The following is a 25,686-nucleotide window of genomic DNA, read 5'->3' as shown; positions in this document are numbered from 1 at the left end:
GCTGTTCCAGTTTAGTTTCACCCACTATCCCGAGCTCTTGGAGCCCAACCAAAATGCTATTTTCCATTCCCATAAAGCCTGATTTAACTGGTAAGGCTGCAGACATGACCACTTGAGCACAGATTTTCTCTGCAGTCCTGAACCTTCGACACACCACCTGTTCAGTAATAACAGCAGGGCAGAGGAGAGGCAAGCAGAGAGGATTTAGATGCATGACTGCTTCTGCAAACATGCACTGAATATTTAGAAGCGTAAACAGTAACGCTATTCCTTATTAGTTTTTTTTACATCCAACTCAACAGGTGAATATGTATTTCCTATGTTGAAAGACTGATACAAAAGAAAGAAGCACATACACACCTTTTTAAATTGGAGAGACACAAAGGCAGAAGCACTGACTGCAGTCACTGTGGTGCAAATAGTAATCACTTGATAACAGTAATTACTTGATTTTATCATTTGCTGCACATGATTTGTGTGACTTCTTTTTACTGACAGAAAACAATGGCAGTTTTTTCATTTCTGGAGGATTCATTTGTGCATGAAGAATAAGAGCAAGTGTTTGTTAGTAATGGAAAACATTGTTAAAGTTGAGATCTTTATGAAACACCACAACCACACTTTTTCTGTACTCGTGCCAAACTTTTAATACCTGCTAAGAAATTGATTTCATATGGTTAATAGATTTGACCAGTTGTTACTTGAAAGTGATAAATACAAAAACCAAGTACAAACACAAAGATAACACCGTTTGACAGGCATGAAGAGCTTTTAGCTGAGAACTTGGCATTTCTTCTGTTTATCCATCTACAGTACTGTTGATCCCTCTATTGTTTGCTGAAGCTTTATCAGAAATGGTTTCAACTGAAGGGTGGTTGGGAAACCATTGTTAAAGAAGGCGGGGAGTAAAGGCTAAGTTGTGCCAAATTATATAAGAACTGGAATGAAAATCATTGGAAACAGGTCTTCTGGAGTGATGAATCCAAATTTTTTTTGTTTCAAATTTTCATGAGTAGGTACAGAGGTGGTCAGAAGAAAAGGACAAGAGTGAGTATGTACAGTCATTCATGGTGTGGGGCTGCATTTCAGCCAGAGGTGTTGGAGATCTAGCCTCTGATCTCCCAGCACGATATCATAGCAAACCATGTAATAGACAGGCCGGTCCACCGTGTCCATTTCACGCTTCAGGCCTCTCCAAAGAGTGAAATGAACACGCGTGCAGAAGTTGCAGTACCAGCAGGGGGAGATAATATATTTAAAGCCAAGAGGTCGCTAGTGAGCAAGGAAGGTATGAAATATATTCCAGTGTCCTTCATCGCTAGAGACAATTAAGCTAAGTGGCTAATATCTATTTTAATGTGTTAATAATGTCTGTTTAAACACTTTCATGTGATTATTTTCATGGTAGCCTGGAATAAAAATATCTCCCTCTGCTGGTACTGCAACTTGCATGCATGTCCATTTTACACTTTGGAGAGACTTTGGTGTGTCTAATAAACATTTTTAAGTGATACTAGGTTGGATCTCCACCAAGTAGGCAAAAGGTCATGTACCTAAATTTTGGGGGAAAATTCCCATCAGCCAATTCCCATATACTGGGTGAAGATGGATTCTTTATATAGTTTAGGCAAAGACAAGTGTACTTATAAACTAATGGTTCAATAACAAACCAATAGCTGCTCACTGACATAATTTTTTTTACCTAAATTCCCATCTCTGTTATATATTTAAAGAAGTTTTTCCTTTACAGGTGGCAAAGAGATGCTATTTTAGTGTGTTATTGAAACTATCTTGAAGTCTTGGGGTTTCTATATTGAGAAAATTGGGAAAATGTGTGTAGTCTAGATTCATATAATATTAACAGTCAAAAGAAGGTACTAAGCTTGACACCAAATGTCAATATAAAGCTGTCGGACTGAACGATGGAAAGAGACAGACTTCATGTTGACGGCTTTAAAATGTCTGATGAAGCCAGAGGCAATAAAAACTGCAGAGGCTACAGTAAGGTGCAACATAAGCAGTGCTGCAAAACCCTTTCTCTCTCTTTTACATGCACACGCACTCACACACACGCACACACACGCACACACACACACACACACACACACACACACACACACACACACACACACACACACACACACACACACACACACACACACAGGCATGCACGAACAGGCAGGGCATTTATAGTGAATTAGCCAGCCAAGCTTATAGAGCAGCAGTGGCCTTTGGGGGACACTGGTAGTTTAGCAGCTATTCTCTCTGTGTCTCAACCATCTGGACACTGAGAGCAGGTGATAATGGATTTCTCTTGGTGTGTGTGCTTGTGGGAGTAATGTGAACAGATGTAGATATCTGTTGTATTAAGTCTTCAAAGCTTACTCTGAGGGTAAAAGTCAGTACTTAGCAGCCAGGCTTTTGCACTTTACATATGTGTGTGCGTGTGTGTGCTCAAGCCACATATAATCTATTATTGTGCAAACCCTGTAACAAAATAAAAAGAAGGGTCCTGCACCTCAAAACTGCTGATTCCTAAGTGATTCTTAAATTCTGAACGCAGCTTTGAACTTGTGCATTTCACTGAGTTTTCATCATGAGAGCTTCACGGGATGCTCAGCAGTTTGTTTTTAGCGGTATGCTTGCAAAATAAACACATAAACTTAATAAACAGTAAATGAAAGAGTTGCATCAGAGCATCTGATTCAGCAGCAGCACTTTCTTTCTCATTTTAAATTAATGAGTTTTCATCAGAGAAGTGGTATGCCGAACTGTCAAGGGTCAACACCCTTACATGTTCTCAGATATGTGTGATGATGAGCTGTGCAACTGTTGTGGATTTATTCCAGAGGCTGTGGTAACACTTACAACTCTGTATTGACCTTCCAATTCACACCATAATACTCCATGGCCATCATGTGGTTCGACTGTAAGAGTTTAATATGCCATTGATGTGTGAACACTTAGAGTGCCTACCATTCTCCACCAGTTATCAGATATAATAAATTATTTTCAATCACCCTCTAACATCTGTTTTCAATTATCAGGTTGTCTGAGTGTTATTTTTCCCCAGTTATTGTTTTAACTGCAGTGCACGGGACCATAACTATGTCCCAAAAGATAAAACTGTGTGTTAAAGCTGTAGCTACATGCTGTTGACATGGATATATTAATTTTAGAGCTTGCATTCACACATCAAACTTGTAAAAGTATTAGTCACTTTACACAGCTTAATAGATCACACTCTAGATCTTGTTTTAACATATGGCATAGAAACTGAACATTTAACAGTGTTTCCTGAAAACGCTCTCCTGTCTGATCATTTCCTGATAACATTTACATTTACAATAATTGATTACACAGCAGTGGGGAGTAGACTTTATCACAGTAGATGTCTTTCTGAAAGCGCTGTAACTAAGTTTAAGAATGTAATCCACCCACTGTTATCATCTTCAATGGCCTGCACCAACATAGAGCAGAGCAGCTATCTGAACGCTACCCCAACAGAGGTCAATTATCTTGTTAATAATTTTACCTCCTCACTATGTACGACTCTGGATACTGTAGCTCCTGTGAAAACTAAGGTCTCAAATCAGAAGTACCTGACTCTGTGGTATAATTCTCAAACACGTAGTCTAAAGCAGATGACTCGTAAGCTGGAGAGGAAATGGCGTGTCACAAATTTAGAGGATCATCATTTAGCCTGGAGAAATAGTTTGCTGATTTATAAGAAAGCCCTCCGCAAAGCCAGAACATCTTACTATTCGTCACTGATTGAAGAAACTAAGAACAACCCTAGGTTTCTCTTCAGCACTGTAGCCAGGCTGACAAAAAGTCAGAGCTCTTTTGAGCCAACCATCCCTTTAACGCTAACTAGTAATGACTTCATGAACTTCTTCACAAATAAAATTCTTATCATTAGAGAAAAAATTACCAATAATCATCCCACAGATGTAATATTATCTGCAGCTACTTTTAGTACCATTGATGTTCAGTTAGACTCTTTTTCTCCAATTGATCTTTCTGAGTTAACTTCAATAATTACTTCCTCCAAACCATCAACGTGTCTTTTAGACCCCATTCCTACAAAACTGCTTAAAGAAGTCCTGCCATTAATTAATGCTTCAATCTTAAATATGATCAACCTATCTCTAATAATTGGCTATGTACCACAGGCCTTCAAGGTGGCTGTAGTTAAACCTTTACTTAAAAAGCCATCTCTAGACCCAGCTGTCTTAGCTAATTATAGGCCAATCTCCAACCTTCCTTTCATATCAAAAATCCTTGAAAGAGTAGTTGTCAAACAGCTAACAGATCATCTGCAGAGGAATGGCTTATTTGAAGAGTTTCAGTCAGGTTTCAGAGCTCATCACAGCACAGAAACAGCTTTAGTGAAGGTTACAAATGATCTTCTTATGGCCTCTGACAGTGGACTCATCTCTGTGCTTGTCCTGCTAGACCTCAGTGCTGCGTTCGATACTGTTGACCATAATATCCTATTAGAGCGATTAGAACATGCTGTAGGTATTACAGGTACTGTGCTGCAGTGGTTTGTATCATATCTATCTAATAGACTCCAATTTGTACATGTAAATGGAGAGTCCTCTTCACACACTAAGGTCAGTTATGGTGTTCCACAGGGTTCAGTGCTAGGACCAATTCTGTTTACATTATACATGCTTCCCCTAGGCAGCATCATTAGAAGAATAGCATAAATTTTCACTGCTATGCAGATGACACGCAGCTCTATCTATCCATGAAGCCAGGTAACACACACCAATTAGTTAAACTGCAGGAATGTCTTAAAGACATAAAGACCTGGATGGCCGCTAACTTTTTGCTTCTTAATTCAGATAAAACTGAGGTTATTTTACTCGGCCCTGAAAATCTTAGAAATATGGTATCTAACCAGATTCTTACTCTGGATGGCATTACCTTGGCCTCCAGTATCACTGTGAAGAACCTTGGAGTCATTTTTGACCAGGATATGTCCTTCAATGCACATATTAAACAAATATGTAAGACTGCTTTCTTCCACTTGCGCAACATCTCTAAAGTTAGAAATATCCTGTCGCTTAGTGACGCTGAAAAACTAGTTCATGCATTTATTACTTCCAGGCTGGACTACTGTAATTCATTATTATCAGGATGTCCTAAAAACTCGCTGAAAAGCCTTCAGCTGATCCAAAATGCTGCAGCAAGAGTACTGACATTGGTACTTCATTGGCTTCCTGTTAAATCCAGAATTGAATTCAAAATCCTGCTCCTCACATACAAGGTCTTAAATAATCAGGCCCCATCTTATCTTAATGACCTTGTAGTACCATATCACCCTATTAGAGCACTTCGCTCTCGCACTGCAGGCCTACTTGTTGTTCCTAGAGTATTTAAAAGTAGAATGGGAGGGAGAGCCTTCGGTTTTCAGGCCCCTCTTCTGTGGAACCAGTTTCCAGTTTGGATTCGGGAGACAGACACTATCTCTACTTTCAAGATTAGGCTTAAAACTTTCCTTTTTGCTAAAGCATATAGTTAGGGCTGGACCAGGTGACCCTGAATCCTCCCTTAGTTATGCTGCAATAGACGTAGGCTGCCGGGGATTCCCATGATGCATTGAGTTTTTCCTTTCCAGTCACCTTTCTCACTCAGTATGTGTTAATAGAATCTGCATTGAATCATATCTGTTATTAATCTCTGTCTCTCTTCCACAGCATGTCTTTCATCCTGTCTTCCTTCTCTCACCCCAACCAATCACAGCAGATGGCCCCGCCCCTCCCTGAGCCTGGTTCTGCCGGAGGTTTCTTCCTGTTAAAAGGGAGTTTTTCCTTCCCACTGTCGCCAAAGTGCTTGCTCATAGGGGGTCATATGATTGTTGGGTTTTTCTCTGTACCTATGAAGCGCCTTGAGGCGACTTTTGTTGTGATTTGGCGCTATATAAATAAAATTGAATTGAATTGAATTGAATTGAATTGAATAGATAGTATATTTGCATGGTTGGTAGTGTAGATGTACCTCTGCCACGCTGCTAAGGCCGGTGTCGGGTTCAGAAGCTCGGACCTGCAGGGTGTGCAGGTTGTGACCACTCTCATAGTCGACGTTCCTGGTGAGGCTAAGCGCTCCGCTCTCCTGGTTGATGCTAAACAAATTCCCTGGATTAACCTGTAGCATGTATGAGAGACTCTTCTTCTGGAAGGAGACAGCATGGACGACTGCGACTCTACATGGACGTGGACACAAACACACACAAAACAAGAAATTTAAGCAACACTAGTAACAGTTTTCTTACCAGAAAGAGAAAATAAAGGGAAAAATAGACTTGAGTTCTCCAAGATTTTATGAAATCCTCTTCTTAGACCTCTATCGTCTGCTGAATCAGATAAAATACTGTGTCAGTTTTAATGTGTGCACCAGTTCACAGTCAGAACCAAGTCATGTCTTAGCATGGCTTAACAAAAATACTGCAGCCGGTGGGGAACTGTTAGCTAAACCCCCTAAAAGTAGAAAATATTGAGAAATTTCCATAACTTTTGTAGTTCTTTAAATGTCATTACACATTGGTTGTGACATTTCCTTACCTATTTTAGCACTGTTGTTATTTTTATTGCTTGTATTCCTGTTTTTATCTGTGTAAAGCACTTTGAATTTCTTTGAATGAACTTGGTGTGCCTTGCCTAAAGTATAAACATGACCACAGGTCTGCAGAAAGCTGATCTGCATTTCTTTTTCCAAACAGACTTATAAAGTGAAGAGGAGCTGTGACGTGCTGGTCGAGCTCCAGTGCTGCGTTTAAAGTCTGCAGCCTTCATGGATTATTCTGAACTCAGACACCATTGCAATCCGATTAATCAATTTAACATAAACTAACACACACGTATGCACAGACGCACATACGGTCAGAGGACACGTGCATGTGAGGACATAAAAACACATAAAAGGGACACAATGGAAGAAGAGACACACAGAAACCACATGCAGAGATACACCCACACACACACTGCTCACAGGGTGGCATGGATACTTGGATATTAATACAATGTGCTTTGCGCCAGCAGCCCTGAGGATTCACACACACACTCCCCTTCATGTTTATCCAGACCTCGCTTTTAATAAATATTTGAATTTGCCACACTTTCAAATTCTCAGCCTCAGGCCACACTCATACATCTGGGTCCTCTTCAACCACCTCCACCCACCCCAGCCTTCTCTGCATCATCCCTCTATCCTTCATTTTCTTCTCTTCCCTCTCCTTCCTTCCTCTATCATCCCTTCACGCTCTCCACATCCCTCCACCTCTCCCTCCTCCTCCTTCTTCTTCTTTCCTTTTGTCTCGCTCTACAGGGCTCATCTTTTCATGCATCACATGACATGCAAAGCAAGGGAGCAGGCACACACAGACAGACACACATATGCACAAAATGCCATTTTCACATTCTGTGTCTGAGGCAGTAGAATGCAAATCATGTTTCTGTAAATATGGAGGCAGAACTATAAACAGACACTTTTGTTAATAAAACCTACTCACAACAATAGTACCAGATGTAAGATTACAAGTACTTCTAATATGTCTCTTTCTGTATAACCCTGTCAGTAACATATACAAACATATAAATTCAAAGCACATAAAACTGGTACCTTCTGGATCACTTCTAATGCAGTTGCTTGATACAAAGCAGCATAAGGTGCTGTATCAAAACTTGTACTAATGGATCATACAGGAATTATACGCTTAGTATTTGTTTTAACTAGTGAAATTTAAGTATCGTATTTTTATGTGTTAACTGCCAGGCATTTTGGTTTGTACACATCTGTACATCCATGCAAAGGGTGAACCACTGATTGTCAATAGACCTTGCTTTGAAAGTTTGCCAGCACACAATATGGCGTCTTCTGGTTTAACTGGTGTAACTGGTGGAGGCCTAAATGCTAAAAATAAGACTTCAGAAAAAAATTGTCGAATAGAGAAGGATCTGTAACAAGGAACGATAAGAAAAAGAAAAACTTAACACTATCACTTTCACCTTTTACTTATTGAGGTTTATATTTCAGAAAGCATGTGTGTAGCAAAAAGCTTCTCTTAAGTTAACATCTTAAATTGCAAATAAACATCCACTGCTGTTCTTTGGGAGTTTCACTGTATGTATGCACAAGGCATATATTTCTAAAGAAACTTACTTTCTGACTGGTAAACCTGTGAGACCTAATTGACTTGTGAAGGGATAAAATGTATAATAGCAGTCTGGCAGTTTGGATGAAATGTCTCAGATACCATCTTGCATTTTACAGGATTTAAAAGATTAGCTACTAATATCTTGATGTATTACAGAACTTTCGAGTATCTTAGAGTGTATACAACTTACTAAATGTGAAGCACCAACAGCATAGCCAGGTGGTTATAATGTCTTAAGTGTTATTCACAGAGCATACACACAAACAAGGGATAACAATCTGTCAGACTGCTGTAGGGACTCACGGTTGGCCAACGGGTATGTTCTCTGGTACATTCAGGCTGTACGTGGAGTTGGTGAACTGGGGTGGCCGATAGCCTGCAAGGATAGCAACAGTGGCTGGTGGCCCTTTACGACCATGTCCATCCACTGCCTGAACCCGAAGGAGGTACTCCTTACTGGGGGTCAAAGGTCGACCGGTTGTCCTGATCTCCCCAGAACGATGGTCCACCTCGAAGCACTCCTCATCACCTTTATAAAGAGGAAAGGAAACTCTGCCGTTAAAAACATTAATTTAAATATAATTGAGAGAGAGAGACAGACAGACAGACAGACAGACAGCAGCCACAGCTGTCCAATTATAAAACTAAATAAGGCAATATGAGGCTAGAGGGATTCTCTGAGTATGTTTATTTCTCTGTGTGTGTGTGTGTTTGTGATTAACACTTTTTGAAGAGTCCCCACTGGAGAAGAGAAGGAAGAGGGAAGGGCGCAGTAGAAATGTGGAACAATTTGACAAAAGAGAAAGAAAGCGGATATGGAAACTTTGAGAAGAGGAGGACAAGAAGAAGAAGAAAAGTACAGTTTAAAGTTTGCTTAGCCTCTCTGTCCACCATAATAACTGCCATCATCACCTCTTGGGCTGGTGCAGAGTCCAACAATTTCAGTAGCTTTCATCCTATATCCTATCTATTATTTATTTCTAAAATCCCTGAGAAAATAGTTGTTTCTCAGGTTCTTGCTCCCTTGTTTGGCAATAATCTTTTTGAACAGTTTCAGTCTAGTTTCTGTCCCATTGATTCTCAAGAAAACAGCCTTTGCAAAATTCACCAATGACCTCCTGATAGCAGCTGGCTCTAGTCTATTAACCATTCCTCTTCTTTATTTCCATTACTATTTATGCAATTGCAGACTATCACACTATGTCCCATAATATCCTTCTTGACAGACTAGCCTCTACTGGAATTAATAAACCACCCTTAAACTGATTTAATTTCCATTTTTAAATCCTATCCTGGTTCAGTCAACTTAAATATCTCAGCTGAAATTTTCATTTCCAGTTACTCCCACTTGTTCTCCAGGGATCTGTTTTGGGGCCTCACCTATTTATCAACTGTCTATTTCCTTCTTTTGTAAAATTATCAGCATTTCAATATCCATTGTTATGGTGATGACACCCAGCTCTACCTGTCAGCCAAACCTACCACAACTCTCTCAGCCACCTTCCTCCAGGAAATCAAATCCTGGTTTTTCTCGTTGGCACCAAATCCAGAATGTCAAAGATTTTCCCTCCCGATTGACAACTCCTCAGTTTCTCCTTCCCCTCAGGTTAAGAGTCTGGGTGTCATCCTTGACAGCACACTTATTATGTCACTTGGTCCTCATACTTCCATCTTTGTAACATTAATATATAAAGACATTAATGTCTGTCTGTCACAACCAATAGTACTCCCATCTTTATTCACACCTTGGTTATGTCCTACATGGCTTCCTGTATATCTCTTTCTCTCATATCCATCCATAACTTTCAAATGGTCCAGAAGTAGTCACAGAAGTTTCTTCATTTATCACATCACATCTGTTGTTCAGCAGCTTCACTAGCTCCCAGTTAAATATCGTATTGATCTCAAGATTCTGCTCCTCACCTTTAAGGCAATCCATAACCTCCCTCTGCAGTAACTCTCTGAACTACTGCACGTTACGCATCCATTCACATTCTCAGGGTTTCTTCTTCTTTTCTTCTTACTATGCCTTATGCCTGTTTGACTACCAAACAGTTGTTTCAGTTCCTCTGTTCCTCACCTCTGGAATTGCCTCCCATGAAACATCTGTAACACTGATTCTCTCCACTTTCAATTCCCATCTCAAAATGCACCTCTTTAAACTGTCATACTCACTCTGCTGGTCTTCCACCTGTCATATGAATCCTCTGTTCTTAATTATTTTATATATTTTTGGCTTGTTTTACTGACTTGATTGATATTTTCTTGGTTCATTCTTGCACTGTTTTAAAACTCTTTTGTGTAAGGTGACCTTGAAGCAAGTGGTTGGTGGCTGATGCCGAGGGAAAGTGGTTACAAAGAGGGTGTTACACCGAAACCCTTCCTGCCTGCTGCAGCCATCCATAGTTTGCATGGAAGATGTGTCTTGTCTGCATAAACGTGCTAACTAACCACAGAGCAATAGTGAAACTTGAAAAAAGTGTGACACAGGCACACAACGAAACAAAGAGGCAAAGGCTGTATATCATGTAATGAATAGAAAGAAGATGAAAGGTTAGGATGGGCGGATAAAAAAAGACATGAAGGGCAGAGAAGAATCCCCAGCTGTTGACTGGAGGGTTTTGAACCAGCAGCTGCATCCAACCTGTCAATCATCTTCTCTTGTTTTGACTGCTGAAGGGAGATTTTTCTGACACTTGTTTGTCAAAGTCTCACTAAATGAGTTCTGGTTTGCTTCTAAAGCTCCTACAGATTGCCTTTATTGTCTCACTTGCATAATAATCTCTTTTGGATTGAAATTAAAACTGACTTAAAGTAAACATACTTTTTTAGGTTTCGTTCAGAGACAAGAAGATGCATATTGGTTTCTTGCCCCTGATTGGCATGGCATGAAGACTAGGCAAGAGGCCGGGGAACCAGCTGGCAAACCTGTCCAAAAACTGAATAACAGCACCTCTAAAAGCTCACCGACTGATGCGTTATAACTGCATCCAATAACCTAAAATATCCAATGACATGTCCAACTGTTCTGGACAGACATGTAATATATGGTAGTTGTTACTATAGGAAGAAGTATATTTTACTGTGGAATAACACTACTATGATTTTTTGAAACTTCTGAAAATAAAAACTGATATCTGTCAACCTCATGTACAGCCAGAGACTGCTATAGATTCTTAAGTTGTCGCTTTACAATGGAACCATTAAAATTTGAGATTTTCATTACAAATAAGTAGGATTCATGGTACTGCATTTGAGTCCCCTTGTGTAGGTATTTGACTATGCAGAGTGAAAGATTTTGGGTATACGGATGTGCTTGCGTGCACTTCAAAAAAAAACCAGAAAACCCGAACAACAATGCTGAATGCTGATTGGTTGAAAGTTGGGCCTAAACAGGAAAGGGAGAAACAGCTGAGTTTATCAGCAAAACATAAAGAACACAGAAAGTGGTTGAAGTGGAAATTATTTTTGAAAGTTTCACTTTATAACTTAGGTCTTCTCCTTGGTTGTTTGGAGGACCAACTAAATATAAAAAAACATATTTTAAAAAATCTTGATGGTGACGCCTGACAGGAACTGGATCAGAACTTTGAAGATTTTACATATCAAATACAAACACAAAAGGCTACAAGTTGACAGTTTTATAAGAGTAGCATTCCTGATGATTAGATTGTTGTCTTATTCATTAAATTTTTTTAAATCTAAGTTTAAATTAAAGTGAGTCTTGCAACTTGGTGTTGTTTTAAGCCTATAAAAACATGGCAGAAGGGAGTGACAGTGATTTATTTCAGTTTTCTAAGAAGAATATTTTGAGTATATTGAAGAATAACAGAAGATTTTGTGGATATAAAAAAAAGAACCATTTGTTTCAACTTTTATTTTTTTATAGTACAGTGATGTCAGTGGGTGCACACTGTTTTTAAAAAGAGCCACAGAAACTGAAACTTTCACCGCATTTTTAAGCCACTAAAACAAAAACTGCAAATTTAGGATGCTGTAACTGATTAAAATAACATTAATGCCCCTAATTGGCTTCACTCACTCTGCGTGAATATATTTTCACATTGGCATGATGTTAAAAAAACATTTTTAATATAAATTACTGGATTATTCATTCGTACACATGTAGTCACATTACGCCAAGGGGAAGTAAGAAGCTTTTAATAAGAAAGCATTAGAAATTAGCTCTCAAAATATCTCCCCTTTACTTTCCTCCCCCATTTTTCTTCACTTAAAAAAAAAAAAAAATCCACAGCCACCGGCGCCCATCCGCCCACCCTCTGACTCTCCCACTCGCTGCCTCTCCAGAGACTTCCCTATTATTCCTGAATCTGGGAGCTTTCTTTGCCCCAGGGAGCGATTAACAGCGCAGCTCCATCCCGTTCTTGAGCATTTCTTTCTCCCTCTTCCATTTGATGGTAATTGAAATTCAACAAGTCCAATTTTTATTTATAAATCACTCTTTTGAAAAAAAAAACAGGTTTGTCACACAGAGCCTGGCAGAGCTGCAGCGGACCTAATTACAGATACAAGCGGGAGATAAGAGCAGGAACAAACACATGACAGGTTTTTAGAAAAACTGACTGAAAAAAGATGGAGGTTTGACTGTGGTAGGTAAAAAACACCCCCAAAACAATGAAAAAAATACAATGAGTCGGACGAGTGTTGATATTATAAAAGACGTGTTAATCCATTTGAAATGTATTTTTCATTTTTGAAGGGTTCTTAACATCTTAATAGCTCATTTTCAGCATATACAGTATGCTACATGGAAAATATTTATATAGTCATACAGCAATTAAAATAAGAATTTAACCACTCACCTTCAAGTAGGAAGAACTGAGCTTGTCCTAGTGTCCCATCTCGTTGTCGTGCTGACAGTCGATACACTACGGAGCCTGGTGTTGCATCAGGACCAATAGCACCCAGGTAAGGTGAGGGAAACATCGCCCACTGCAGGTCAGCCTGACTGGGCATGCTCAGAGTTAACCTGCACAGGTACCAGTCATCACCTGGATAAGAGAGTAAACAAATATGACATTACTACATGTAACTGATTTTAAAAAATCCTGTTACGCAAGAATCCAAGATAGCTCTGAATAGCTACCATACAGTGATTAGGATTATGTAGCTGTCCTTCTGAAAGGCATGGTTGCATTTAGCCAACTTATTACTCCCCCATGTACCTGCTGCACTCTCACTTGAAAATAGTTCAATTGTTATAACACCATTAAGTTTGTGAATGTTACTTGTCTCGCAAAATCAAGAAGGAGGTGAAACTTACAATATAAGAGAATGGTTCTTGCTGGTATTTAAACTGATCTGTTTATTTATGTATTGTTAAATAACCCTATTCAAAACTACCTTTCACCCAATGACGGCTGGGATAGGTTCAAGCCCCTCATGACCCTGAACTGGATAAGAGGAAGAAAATGGGTGGGATGGATAAATGAATGGGTGGAAAGAAGCCTTTTTCAACTGAATACTAATCTTTATTGAGCCCAAAGGAAAATTCATAACACTTCTATAACCAAAAAAGATAAATGTTTGAAAAATGTCCTCAGAAGACAACAGAATCTGATTTAGTTACTTGGCAAGTACTGTATATACATTTGGTTTATATTTTTGTTATGGCTTCTTATCCAGTATTAGTATTGGATAGTATTAGTATTAATTCAATGATGTTCAATGTTGAAAAATAACCACTCTTTTTTAGCCTTTGGTTTTAACCAACTAAAATATCTGACTGTTGAGCTACTAAGGTGAGCAGTCAGTTTCTATGTGTCTCTCAACCTGTTTTTCAGACACAGGACATCAAATAACTGCATATAAGTGCATATAAGTGCATATAAGCCATGAAATGGCTTTGTATTAAGAGTATGCAGTATGTATTTACAAGATTACAAATATAAAATCAACATTGTTAGTAACACATTAGCCATATAACTGCTAAACATCTGGTTTTAAATCTGGTCTATGTAAAATATGTCATAGAAATGCATATGCTTTTAGAAATAATGACATTTTGTACTATAATATACAGTACCAGTCAAAAGTTTCAATTGATAGTGATTTAATAGATGATTTCTGTGCATCAGTGTTTTTATATGTTTTTATTTAAATGTTACCTAACAGTCTCCATGTGTTGGTGGTTGTCTGAGTGCTTCAACTGCATGGCTGCTATTGTTGTCTCAGCTTTGAAGTGACAAAGCTTGTTAGCCAAGCCAGCTGCACTCTTTCAGACAGTGGTTCAGCCAATGGGGACAAGGTGACATCTCTCAACTTCTGTCATTTTTTCCTCATCTCTCATCATCACCTTGCTGCTCCAGAAGAGAACAGTGAAGGAGTGACAGGGAGGAAGAGAGAGAAGGAAGCAGTTCCTCCAAAATAAAACAACAGAACTTTCACAAGATCACAAAGACACGCAGCATGAGCTCCCATTCTCCCAGTCAAAAATACACACACACACACACGCACGCACGCATGCACGCACGCACGCATGCACATGTTTTTTCTGCATCCAAAAGTCAACTCTCTTCATATATTTTGTTATGTCGTCTGGTTCTGAGGAGGCATTTGTTTGGTTTGAAGGTGCTTTGGCGCTAGCTGTTGTTTTGGCTCTTGTGTCGTTTTACAACAGCAAAGGAGACAACAGCCTGAACAAGAGAGGAAACTTCACTTCAGAGAGACCAAAGAACGAAAAAAAAGAGATGAGGAGGTGGCAGAAGAGGAGGTGGAGGAGGGAAGGAGGTGAAAACACAATGGTGTCTACCTTTGTTTCTGTCTTCTCTGAAGGTCTGTCAACAAACTGAACATGAGAGGGAGAGGGAAAAAGAGGAGGACAGGAAAAAGGAGGCAAATGAGACAAGGATATAAAGGGAGACAAAGAAGTAATAATAGAAAAAGCAACAGGAAAACGGGAGAAATGAACAATGGGGTGAAGCCAAAATGGGGAAAAATAAGGCATAAAATGCAAAAAAATGAGAATAAAGAAGGAATATGGTGAGCATAGATGCAGAATGAAGAAAAAAACAATGAGGAAAAAGAAAATGTGCTCGATCTTAGAGTTACCCATCAAATTCAAGTACACAAACACATACTATTACACTCAGTGTGACTGGCACTGTCAGGGGATCCCATTATCTCTGAATCTGCATCACCAAGAAATGTCCACAAATCAACAATATCCTCTATGTATTTAACTCTGTGGTTTGTGAATCGCATATTTTTAGCTTCAGTAATCCATTATTAGTTACCTGTATGTGGAAAAATAACACTAACAGAAAACTGTTGTTTCTGTAATGATTAATATTCATTCTGTATATGCCAAATAAAAATTAATGCCCTTTGAGAGAAGAACAACTTAATCTGACAATAAAAATATATCCTAGTCCAAGCCAAAGCATGCTGTGACTATGATAAACATTCACAAATAAAGTGAGAAAATGAGCAAAACGCTAACTAAAAAAAGTTAAGGAGATGAGAGTGAGGCGATAATGAGGACGAAATCTTCCAGCTTAGCGCTCCACTGTCCTCTCCCGCGTCAGCCGGCCTTGAGTTTTTAGTCAATGCATAAAATCCAGAATAATCAAATCTATTTCTGTCTGTTGTTTTACATATGCTGTGCTGCAGGCCGTGCATGAAAGCCAAATGAAATCTGTCCTATTATTATGATAAGCATCAACACGTTCAGATGCAGTGCCAGCGGTCAGCACATGTATCAGCCTGGGCGAAAACTATAAAGCCAACCTCACTGTATGGAAATACAACTGCAGGGGGGAGCGAAGTGGACACAATGCCTCCTTTGTACCTCCAGGCTGATAAAAGGTCACTGACACTAGAATAATGGCATCTGATATATGATATAATACGTAGTCTCTGCAGGGTTACACTACAGCTTGCTTATCTGCATTAGTGAGTGGAACACAAACAGCAACCCCTCCTACATAAGTAACACTTTTTACTGGAAAATTTTAAAAAGCACATTTTATATATTATTTAGGAGTCTACACAGATAAAGCAAATAAAGAGCTTACTGAACACTATGGGCATTAGAGAATGTCCCTGTTAGATTAAAAGAGTTTTGCATTATGGGCACAGTGTAATATATTTTGATGGTAACCCAATCAGTGAAAACAAAGGGTCTCCAAACATCTTTGCTGCACACAAAGAACAGTGGACGAATCATCTGTCCAGCAGCCAAGACTATTACAGAATGTCATGACAAGGAGCTTAATAAGAGCTGGAAAATACTGCCAGAGACAAGAGGCAGGAGATGAGAATGTGGGACAAACAGAAAGAATTAGCTACAATGCTTTTGAGGGAATATATGCACGTGGAATACACGGCATGCTTTCATAAAAACGTTGGATTGTGTGATGATTCAGTGACTGCAAACTGTACTTATCACAGTTCAGTTCCTCAGAGGATGGTCTGTCTTTCAAAAATGTTATTTCTGTTACAATGTTTCAGAGGGAAACATTTGTGACCACATTATATTTGGCATAGACAATGGGTTGTATATGTGGCATATCACATGTCATTTCTTACATACATAAAGTATGTCTACTTTATGAGGCAATACAGTATTATTAAACTTTTTAGTCATTCTTTAGAGGTGCTCATAGCATTGGCTTAGGTTCGGGTGAAATCTTTGGTTTGTTTTAATGAAATACGAGTTCCCTTTAGTTACACTTTCTAATGAATATTTACATAGTAACACAGACAGGAATCAGCATGTGATACCAGCCTCTGGTATGACGGTCTAGCTCTTTGTATCCCCTCCATCTACCCCAACTATCTCCTGCTGATTCTGATGCAGTTCATAATTATTGTGCTTTATTCATTATAAAATACTTCATATAGTACTGGGACCGGTCCACATCACACTGAAAGGAGTTACTTGGCCACAGAAACCTATACAGTGAGACTAATTAGGTTAGTTTGGAAGTTTGGAACTCTTATTGAGCCAGCAGAGCATTTTTAATGCATTAAGCACCTCAGCTCTCAGTGACCCTGCCTCTAACCTTCTGTTGTCTGCCACTTCATGACTGAGTTGCTGTGGCTCCTAAACACTTTCACTTTCCAATGAATGCACTTAGAGTTGATATTGAAATGTCTAGAAAAGAAGAACACACAAACTACAAACTAAATTGTTGCCACATTTGATTCTTATTACAGTACAACCTAGACAATCAGTGAGCTCTTTAAGTGTTTGCAAAGGCAGACTGCATTGCTAGATGCTTGATTTTATACACTTTGTCAATGAGACTGAAAACATCTGATGAGAGGTATGCCCAATTCTTTTTGTACATATAACATTTAATATAGTGACCAATTACACTTCACCTAAATGTAATGGGAAAAACACTTCAATCATGTAAAACAAAAAAAACAAGTGAACAAACATTCAAAAATCCCTTTAATTTAATTTAGTTCTAGCACCATCCTCAGGACAAAAAAAAAAGACATATGTGTTGTTTTATGCTGCAGTGTAGCCATGAGCTACAATTGCAACAATCCAATTAACTTTTTTTTACACTAAACTGTGGTTCTAAAAGAAAAGTATTCAGGAAATGTTGCAACAACTTGCTCTATCCCGCCAAACTATAGCAATGAGTTTAGTAAAGTGGAGAACTCGCTGATATAGCTTTAGTCCAGCCTTGCTAGCACCCAAGTGTGCTGAACAGCTCCTTGATGCGAATCACTGAACTTGAGAAGTCAATGAACACAAGCATGCATGCAAGCATGCATATAAATATGCAGAGGAATGTCCGGCTCAGGGCAGGAGTGGGCCTGAAGCAAAGAAGAGGAGTGGAAAATGAGGACGAGTTAAGAACCTGAACACTGAGCAGTCATTCAGTGTTCACAACTGTTCATTTTCACAGAGGAATAGACGTGTTCTTTACCTTGAACATGTCAAAGTAAGAAAGTAAAGTTATGTTGCTTTCTTTAAGTTTGCTTTTCTGTTATGTCAGTTACTGTGACATAACAAAAGGCGATTTCAGATGTATTTTAGTTTTTCTCGACTGTCTAACCTGTTAAGAACACATGAAGAAATGTTATGTTCTGCTAAGCGTTTCATCCATGACTTATTTTATTCCTCTGCTTCTACCCATAACCCCTTGTGTTTTGGGGTAATTCCTCATCACTGGTTAAATTAAATTTTCATGTGCAATAAACTGCACCACAGTTTTTGTGTTAGAGGACTCAGTGAATGACTTTACAGAGCAGTGGTCTGATATGATAAACTGTATATCTTAAGAACACGCTGCAGGCTCTCATTGATGGACAGTCAAGTGAGGAAATTCAGGACAGTTTAACTGATCTTACCTTCACAAACAAATTAACCTAAATTATATTATTATGTGATATGTTGTTCTATGGGGTCTCAGAAAAATTACATTTCAACTTGTAGTTCTTGTGGTCATTGACCACTGAGCTTTTAGATCTTGGAATGACAGACTGTAATAGATCTAAAGTACCTACTATTGTAGGAGGTCAAACGCGGTGGGGGCCACTGCTGTAAACATTGGTTTTTATTTGGTTTCTGATCAATTTTCATTTTTAAACTATCTATTGTTCTAGGTTAACTAGTAAGCAGCTATTCTTGCTTAATTATCTAGTGAAAATAATGCAAAATAAGTGTTGCCTTGGAACCATTTCTAGTCCTTGAGCTCTCTGTAACGCCATTGCATATCTAAAGCTCATACCCAAACCATACCTTTCAGTTTCTTTGTTTACTCCACGCTTTCAGCTACCTGGGGAAAAGTTACCAATTCCTATTCCCAGGGCAAATGGTTCAACCAAGACAGTGTGAATCCTAAGTGAAAGAACACCTTTTTCCAAGGACATTTTGCAGCCAGTAGCTCGCAGATTTACATAATGAAAACAAGACGGGTTGGAAACCAAACTAAATGCAAATGGTGTCACTATTCAGCAGCATTCACAATATTCAATAGATATTAAATTCATAAAGATAAGTAAAAGCCACAAGCTTCTGTGACACTTTAATATTTTAAAGTGTTGGGAGAAGTGGCGACTGACAAATACAAATAAGCCTCGGCCATCATTTGTTTGCAAAAACGATGAGGTATCCCATGATAGCGCACACACACGCACATGCACATAAATGTTTTCTAAGCAAGTAAGTAAAAAACAGTATAGTACAACAGTCTTGTCATGCCATGGGTCCCAGCTGGACTTCACCACTGAGAAAACAGAGAAAACTAATGTTTGGAGAAGAAATACTGCTCGTTTTCATCTCTTTGTCTAAAATTCCCAGTCTTCTATCCTTCTTCTATCCTCAGACTGTCAACTCTACTGTGTCTGTCATTTACATCTCAGTCCCTGCTGAACTCCTTTCAGACTGTTATGTTGGTGTTAGTTTAATGTAGCCTGCACATTTGCTACAATATATCCCATCTTCAATCCTATATTGAAAGTGATCCTTTCAGGAAAAAAGGTGACAAATCAAAGGAAAACATGGAGCCCTGACTGCTTCAGTAGGGGGCTCAGATGGCTTTGTTATTCTGTTTTGGGGAATTCTGCAGGCATCATTTGGATCTTCTAAAAGGAAATTGTCACTACATACACACTACACACTTAATAAAGAAACACTGCTTGATATCATCTTTATCACATGATGAAACATATCCATCCATATCTATCCAGACAGGCGTGGTCTCCTCCAGGATGACAGTGCCCCGATCCATAATGGCACCAGGGATAACTTAATGATCTGATGAAAATGTGTTTTTCCCAGTCAACAGGTTTCAGTTTAACATCTATGAGACATTTTGGATTGACGTGTTAAACGGTGCTCTCGATCACCATTATCAAAAGACGAAATGAGGACAAATCTTTTGGAAGAATGGAAGATGTTTAATTTGTCACTTCCCTGTATATAACACACGTTGGAAGAGGCCCGAGCTCTTTGTTTCTGTTCTGTTTGTGTGTGCTGACTGTACTTGTCCCCTGCTTATCTGATAAATCGGTTTGGCTGCTGCGATGGCCTAATTTCCTGGCAGAGATCAATAAAGTTTCATAAAGCTCTCAGCGGTTCAAAATCCCTCACCGTCTGTTGTGTTGAACACTGACTGTCCTAAACTAGTCAAACAGGAAGTGTTGAGAATGACATGTCTTTTATACAGCCGGATAAATAGTCCCAGTGAAGTGCAGCTAAGTCCATCTTAAGCCGCCACTTACTCATTTGAATCTCAATGCAGAGCGTGTCATGGCTTGTTATGCAAAACGAGGCTAAAAAGAGAAAGGGAATTGTGCTTTGTTTACACCAAACTCCATTCTGCTGTCTTTTAATTTAAATTCATTTATTTGTTTGGGGAGGGGATTTGTTTGTATGACACACAGCGTACCGGGATCAGAACAGGAGGCAACCGAATTGAGAGGACAGAGGCACAATGAGAAGAGCTATTTTCTGTCTTTTCCCTCTGAGTCTCTAAGTTGAATGGCAGCTGATGCATTTAGCGTGAAGCTGAGCTGTGGCAGCCAACCAACGGTGCTTCAGAAATAGCAAACCGCTTCTGTTGCTGGTGCTTGCAAGAGCTTCAATTAGAAGAGGGCTGGAAAACAAGATGCGGGGGGATTAAATTAAAATGTGGTCACGCCCACAGGTTGTCACACAGCCGATGATGAAAGGTGATTAAAGTGAAAGATGTGTTTATGTATAAAAAGCTTTTAACAAACCTGTTTGTCACAACCTGCTACGCAGAGCAGCAGGAGAAACAAACTGAGATACAAAAACAGGCAAGAAAGATTAAAGATGAGAAGAAAAGTGCAGAGATGTCAAATACAAGGAAAGACAAAACAAGCAGACGCAGATTCAGGCAACTCACCGACCCCCAGATAACCTCCCATCGCATTTAAGGTTTTTTGTGATGCTTCAAAAGATGATTGTAGGAAAAACCAAAGACGTTTGCTATAAAGAAAATCCCCAAAGAATGAAAAAAATACAGCATATTCTCAGAATCAACAGCACAAATGTATATAAAAGACTAATGTTGTGCTGTCACATCCTTTCAATAATGCTTTTTGGTGTACAAAGTCAATGTAAGGAGAAGAACAGGCTGAATAGAAAAAGAGCTTGGCCTAACTCAAGGGCAAATGCCACTCTAATAAAGTTAAAGATAAAAGATAAAATAAGCACTATTTAGAAGGATCAAAAGAGCTGACTGTTCTGTAGAAAACAGTCCCATCATTATGTGCTTTCTTTATTTTTTAAGGATTATTATCATACTAGTTTGAAAATAAAGAAGAAAGCTGATAAGCCCCAGAGTAAAACCTCTCTGCAGACCATTTGATCCCTTTTACCCCTGATGTGTGTGTGTAGCAGGTAGGTTTAGACTCACAAACTGACACAACTGTATTGGGATTGCTGCAGTGTGCTATGCTACGTTGCGGCACACATATATGCACGTCTTTCTGTCTCTATGAGGACCTTTGTTGACATAATGTATTCCAAAGCCCCTTATTGTAACCTTCTCTATCATATCTAAACATCCATCCTCAGCCTAGCACCCACAGATTTAAGTCCCTACAACTTATGTGCAAAACCATAACTCATGTGCACATGACTGCCATAGCGCAGGTGTTTACATGTATGTATGTGTTTGCATGTGTAAGTGGGTGTGATTGACGTAGTGGGATGCGTCTCCGTGGTGGCTTGCTGGGAGCAGGTGTTCTCATGGGACTGGTTGCTGGGACAACACGTTAAGTCTCTATCACACGTGAAAGCACTCTGGCTTTGTGACACCACCTGTGTGCGTGCATGTGTGTGTGTGTGTGTCAAGGTATTTAATATATCTGAGGAATTTGAAGGGCTTGAGTATATTTTGGATGATGAATAGTTACTGTTTGCAATTTAATGTGACTCAGTATATTCATATTTTTGATTTGTATTTTTTCATTAGTGGTAAGATTTATAGTGAAACTGAAAAAGCTGTGTAATTGAATGTATACATCTTTGTATATGTCTATCTACATAATCTACATTAATTATCTACATTAATATATAGGACATAAAATATTAAGGATATTTTAAAAGTACTTGGCATTTGACCTAAACTGAGAATAGTTTTTTGTTGCTATGATAGCAAAATATTTATTGTATATATGTTGCTCATGATTTTTTAAAGAATTCTAAAGAAGCAGAGAATCCTTTAAACCTCTGGTAGATTAATGTAATTTACAGCCTACTGGCTCACCACCAACACTCTTGGTTATTACTACAGACAGCAATTATATTGACAGCATAATACAACACATGATGGAGAGTCATGTGTTGTATTACTGTATGCGCATTTCTGAACTCAAAATGCAGACTCAAATACGAGTTACTCAGGTTACTCCAAAAAAATTACAAAGAGCATGGGAAGTAAATGGGACGTGTGGCATGATGTGACAAAGAACAATGGAAAACTTAGGCATATGGGAAATACCAGGGTAAAGAGAGACAACATCAAAAAGATGGGAAAGGGGAAGCAAAATTGGAAACAGGACACAAAAGACAGAAGCTACAAATTAATAGTAAAGAAAGTAATAAAATGAGGGAATACCTAAAACTACATCTACAAATTACAAAAAAAGGTTTGACTTAGATGAATGAAGAAACCATGAGAACAGAATCATGGGAAATAAAATAAGATATAAACTAGAATACAAACTCAAATGATATGAAGAAAGATCATACAATCCAGAAAACATATAAAATAAACAGAACTGAAACATTAAACTCGCTATTGTACTACTGGTTTGTAGCAGTACATGATATATTGTCTGCAAAATCTATACCATTTGGTGTCATACATAACACAGTGTCATGGATCGTGTTAACTGGTCAAGTAATTTGCTAAGCTAGTCTAGCATTTTAATCAAGGACTTACTAGTAGTAAGATTAGGCCTCAGTAACACAGCCCTAGAGACTGCTTGGCAACAACCCTCGCAACCTCCAGTAGTCACTAGAGAAAAATGTCTATTCCTTGACTGGTTTGCGAGAGGTTGCTGGCTGTTGCTAGCTGAAACTGCTTATAAAGAGGGTGTTTCTGATTTTCTAAATGTAAGAAAAAGTCAGGCTAAATTGTTAGCAGCACTCAGTGGGCAGATCTGTGATGATTTCCTGAATGTAACACTAGAAGACAAATAACAGTGTTATCAGCAAGGTGGTGGAACCTCCAAAGCATCTTTAACCCCAGGTACCCCCGCCAACATGATGAAAAAATCCACTATTAAAGCTGCTAGATTTCAAATAAGTAAAGAAGAAATGTAACGCGTGAAAAGCGAAGCAAGGGATGCATGAAGAAATTTTAATCTGGCTTCTCCTTCCACAGTTGAGCCAAAGTGAAAGTTAAAACATCATTGAACAAACCCTCCTCTGTTTGTGAACCCGGCTCTCCATCTGGTCCCTAGGAGCCAGCGGACAGAGGCCTGCTGAATCCTAATTAACCACCTTATAGACTGGCCTACTTTACCTCTGCACACACACATATACACAGAAAGCTAAAGTCCTGCAGGCACACAGTTAATTAAGCCCCATTTTTCACTGCTGATGAAGAGAGAGAGGGATAAAAGGGAGAGAGGGTGGAACGATGGAGAGAAGACAGAGAGAGAGTCCGTGTTTAGAGCTAAGATAACAAGGCAGATAATGATGAAAATAACAGATGACAAGAAAATAAAAAAAATCAATGCATAAAACTGCCTGTTTGGAGGAGCAGAATACAAAAAAAACATGAAGCAATGTAACAGTAAACAGAGCTATTATAACTGGATTGACATTTAAGAAAAAAAAAATAGTGAAGCAAATCAGGAAAACATTGAAAGGATAAAAAAAACAAATTTAAAGCTATCACAAAAGCTTTCATATTTCATTTTCATTAAAAAAAATCAAGTTGAACTCTCTCCATCACTTTTTCCTTTTTTTTTTCAAAAACCACTGCAGGTTTTGTGGGTATTTGGCTTATCTCACCAGTTGAAAGTGAAATGACCAAAGGCAGATTTTATTAATTTGTTACTCAGTGGGAGGAGACACATAAATCAGAGGCAGATAAAGTGAAGGCAAGATAAAACAACTTGATATTAATGGTTACCCTGTGCACAACAGCTAATATACGTATATAAAACAAATGTTTTTACATTTGCTGTTGCTTTTAGTTGCAGAAATGTAACTCTTACACCCTCTTCTCATGCCTCGCGTAGTCATTTTAATTGATTATAGTGGAGTGTGACATAGTAGCATCAGCTGTGTAGCTGGTCTGCATGTTTTACACATTGAGTTTAGCCACAGGATTAGTTTAAAAGTAATGATCTAAAATGTGCTTCTGAATAAGATGTAGTTCCTTTAGTTTATTGTGCTAAAGATGTTCCCATTCAGTTATTAGAATATAGACTCTCACATGTTAAAGTCAACTGTTTTGGTAGTAATGTGGTTGCACATTTCTACTCACTAATGTCCCTACAGATGTTGCTAAAATGTTAATAAGTACTTAATAAGTAAGTCTTTAGGAAATTCATAATTGCAGGTACAGCACTTAACACAGAGTAAAAGAGTGCATTTTCCACAAATGGACGTGTAGGTCTGTTTTATGTTTATGATCACTATTGTCATTTGATGGGGACTACAGACTGGCAGTGGTTTGTAGGAGGAACCGGGACAACATGAAAACTCAATTAAGGTTTCATTCTGTGGTCAGGGCAGAGGGGCTGAAAGAATGAAGGAGACAGAAGATGCAAATAATGGATGGAAAGATGGGAAAATGGAAACGGAAGAGAAGAGAGATATCCATAATAGGATGAACACTGCAGGACAACACTAAGTTCTGACTGAACCATTTACATACTTGAAGTGCATCACTCTACAAAAAAATTATTAAATTATTATTAAATTAAAATTAAGTGGAAAATATTCAAGACAATTGCCAGTCTCCCAGGAGTGGATATTCCAGAAAATTCACCCCCAAATGTTAAGCTCAGTGGTAAAGAGTGAGTATTCTGGGCTTGTTTTAGAGTCACGGGACCTGGACACCCTGCAGTCATTGAGTCAACCATGAACTCCTCTGTATATCAAAGTATACTAGAGTCAGAAGTTTAGCTAAAATTACACAAGTACAGCAGCAACAGAAAGGCTGAAAAACAAAAGAATGAAGGTTTCACAATTGTTGAAACAAAGCTCAGAGCTCAAACTGACTGAAATGCTGTGGAAGAACCTAGAGAGCGATACATAAACAAATCCCTACAAACTTAAATGACAGTGGGCCAAAATATGACTGCTGCTACTGCTGTGAGACAATAGAGCAAAGGGGGGCAGGAGAATGGCAATAGAGTGTATAACACTATCTAAGCTGTACTATCAACTATAAATAAAGAAAATAAATAAGTAGAATACAGTGCACATGAGTTTTACTACTAACAATTCCTGCACTCCGAAGTCTTACCACTTAACTTTAAAGTTATTTCTGCCTGGTTTCAAATATTACAAAGACCAATTTCACTGAATCGTAAATCAAGTGGTA

The 25,686-nt window shown here is 38.7% G+C and overlaps 1 protein-coding gene across 1 annotated transcript in view; it reads right to left on the bottom strand.

The window, feature by feature from the left end:
- The window catches only part of si:dkey-22o22.2 (neural-cadherin), a 147,031-nt gene that overhangs the window by 72,551 nt on the left and 48,794 nt on the right, over positions 1 to 25,686 (bottom strand). Inside the window, exons 2-4 of the mRNA XM_063485101.1 lie at positions 12,988 to 13,176; positions 8,468 to 8,693; positions 6,010 to 6,214 (exon numbers count right to left, since the gene is read on the bottom strand). Of these exons, the coding sequence (XP_063341171.1) occupies positions 6,010 to 6,214; positions 8,468 to 8,693; positions 12,988 to 13,176 (620 nt within the window). The remainder of the gene's footprint in view (positions 1 to 6,009; positions 6,215 to 8,467; positions 8,694 to 12,987; positions 13,177 to 25,686) is intronic.

The sequence above is a fragment of the Pelmatolapia mariae genome, linkage group LG10_11 (genome assembly GCF_036321145.2).
Source record: "Pelmatolapia mariae isolate MD_Pm_ZW linkage group LG10_11, Pm_UMD_F_2, whole genome shotgun sequence".
Taxonomy (NCBI): Eukaryota; Metazoa; Chordata; class Actinopteri; order Cichliformes; family Cichlidae; genus Pelmatolapia; species Pelmatolapia mariae.
This window is presented reverse-complemented; position numbering and strand designations above follow the sequence as displayed.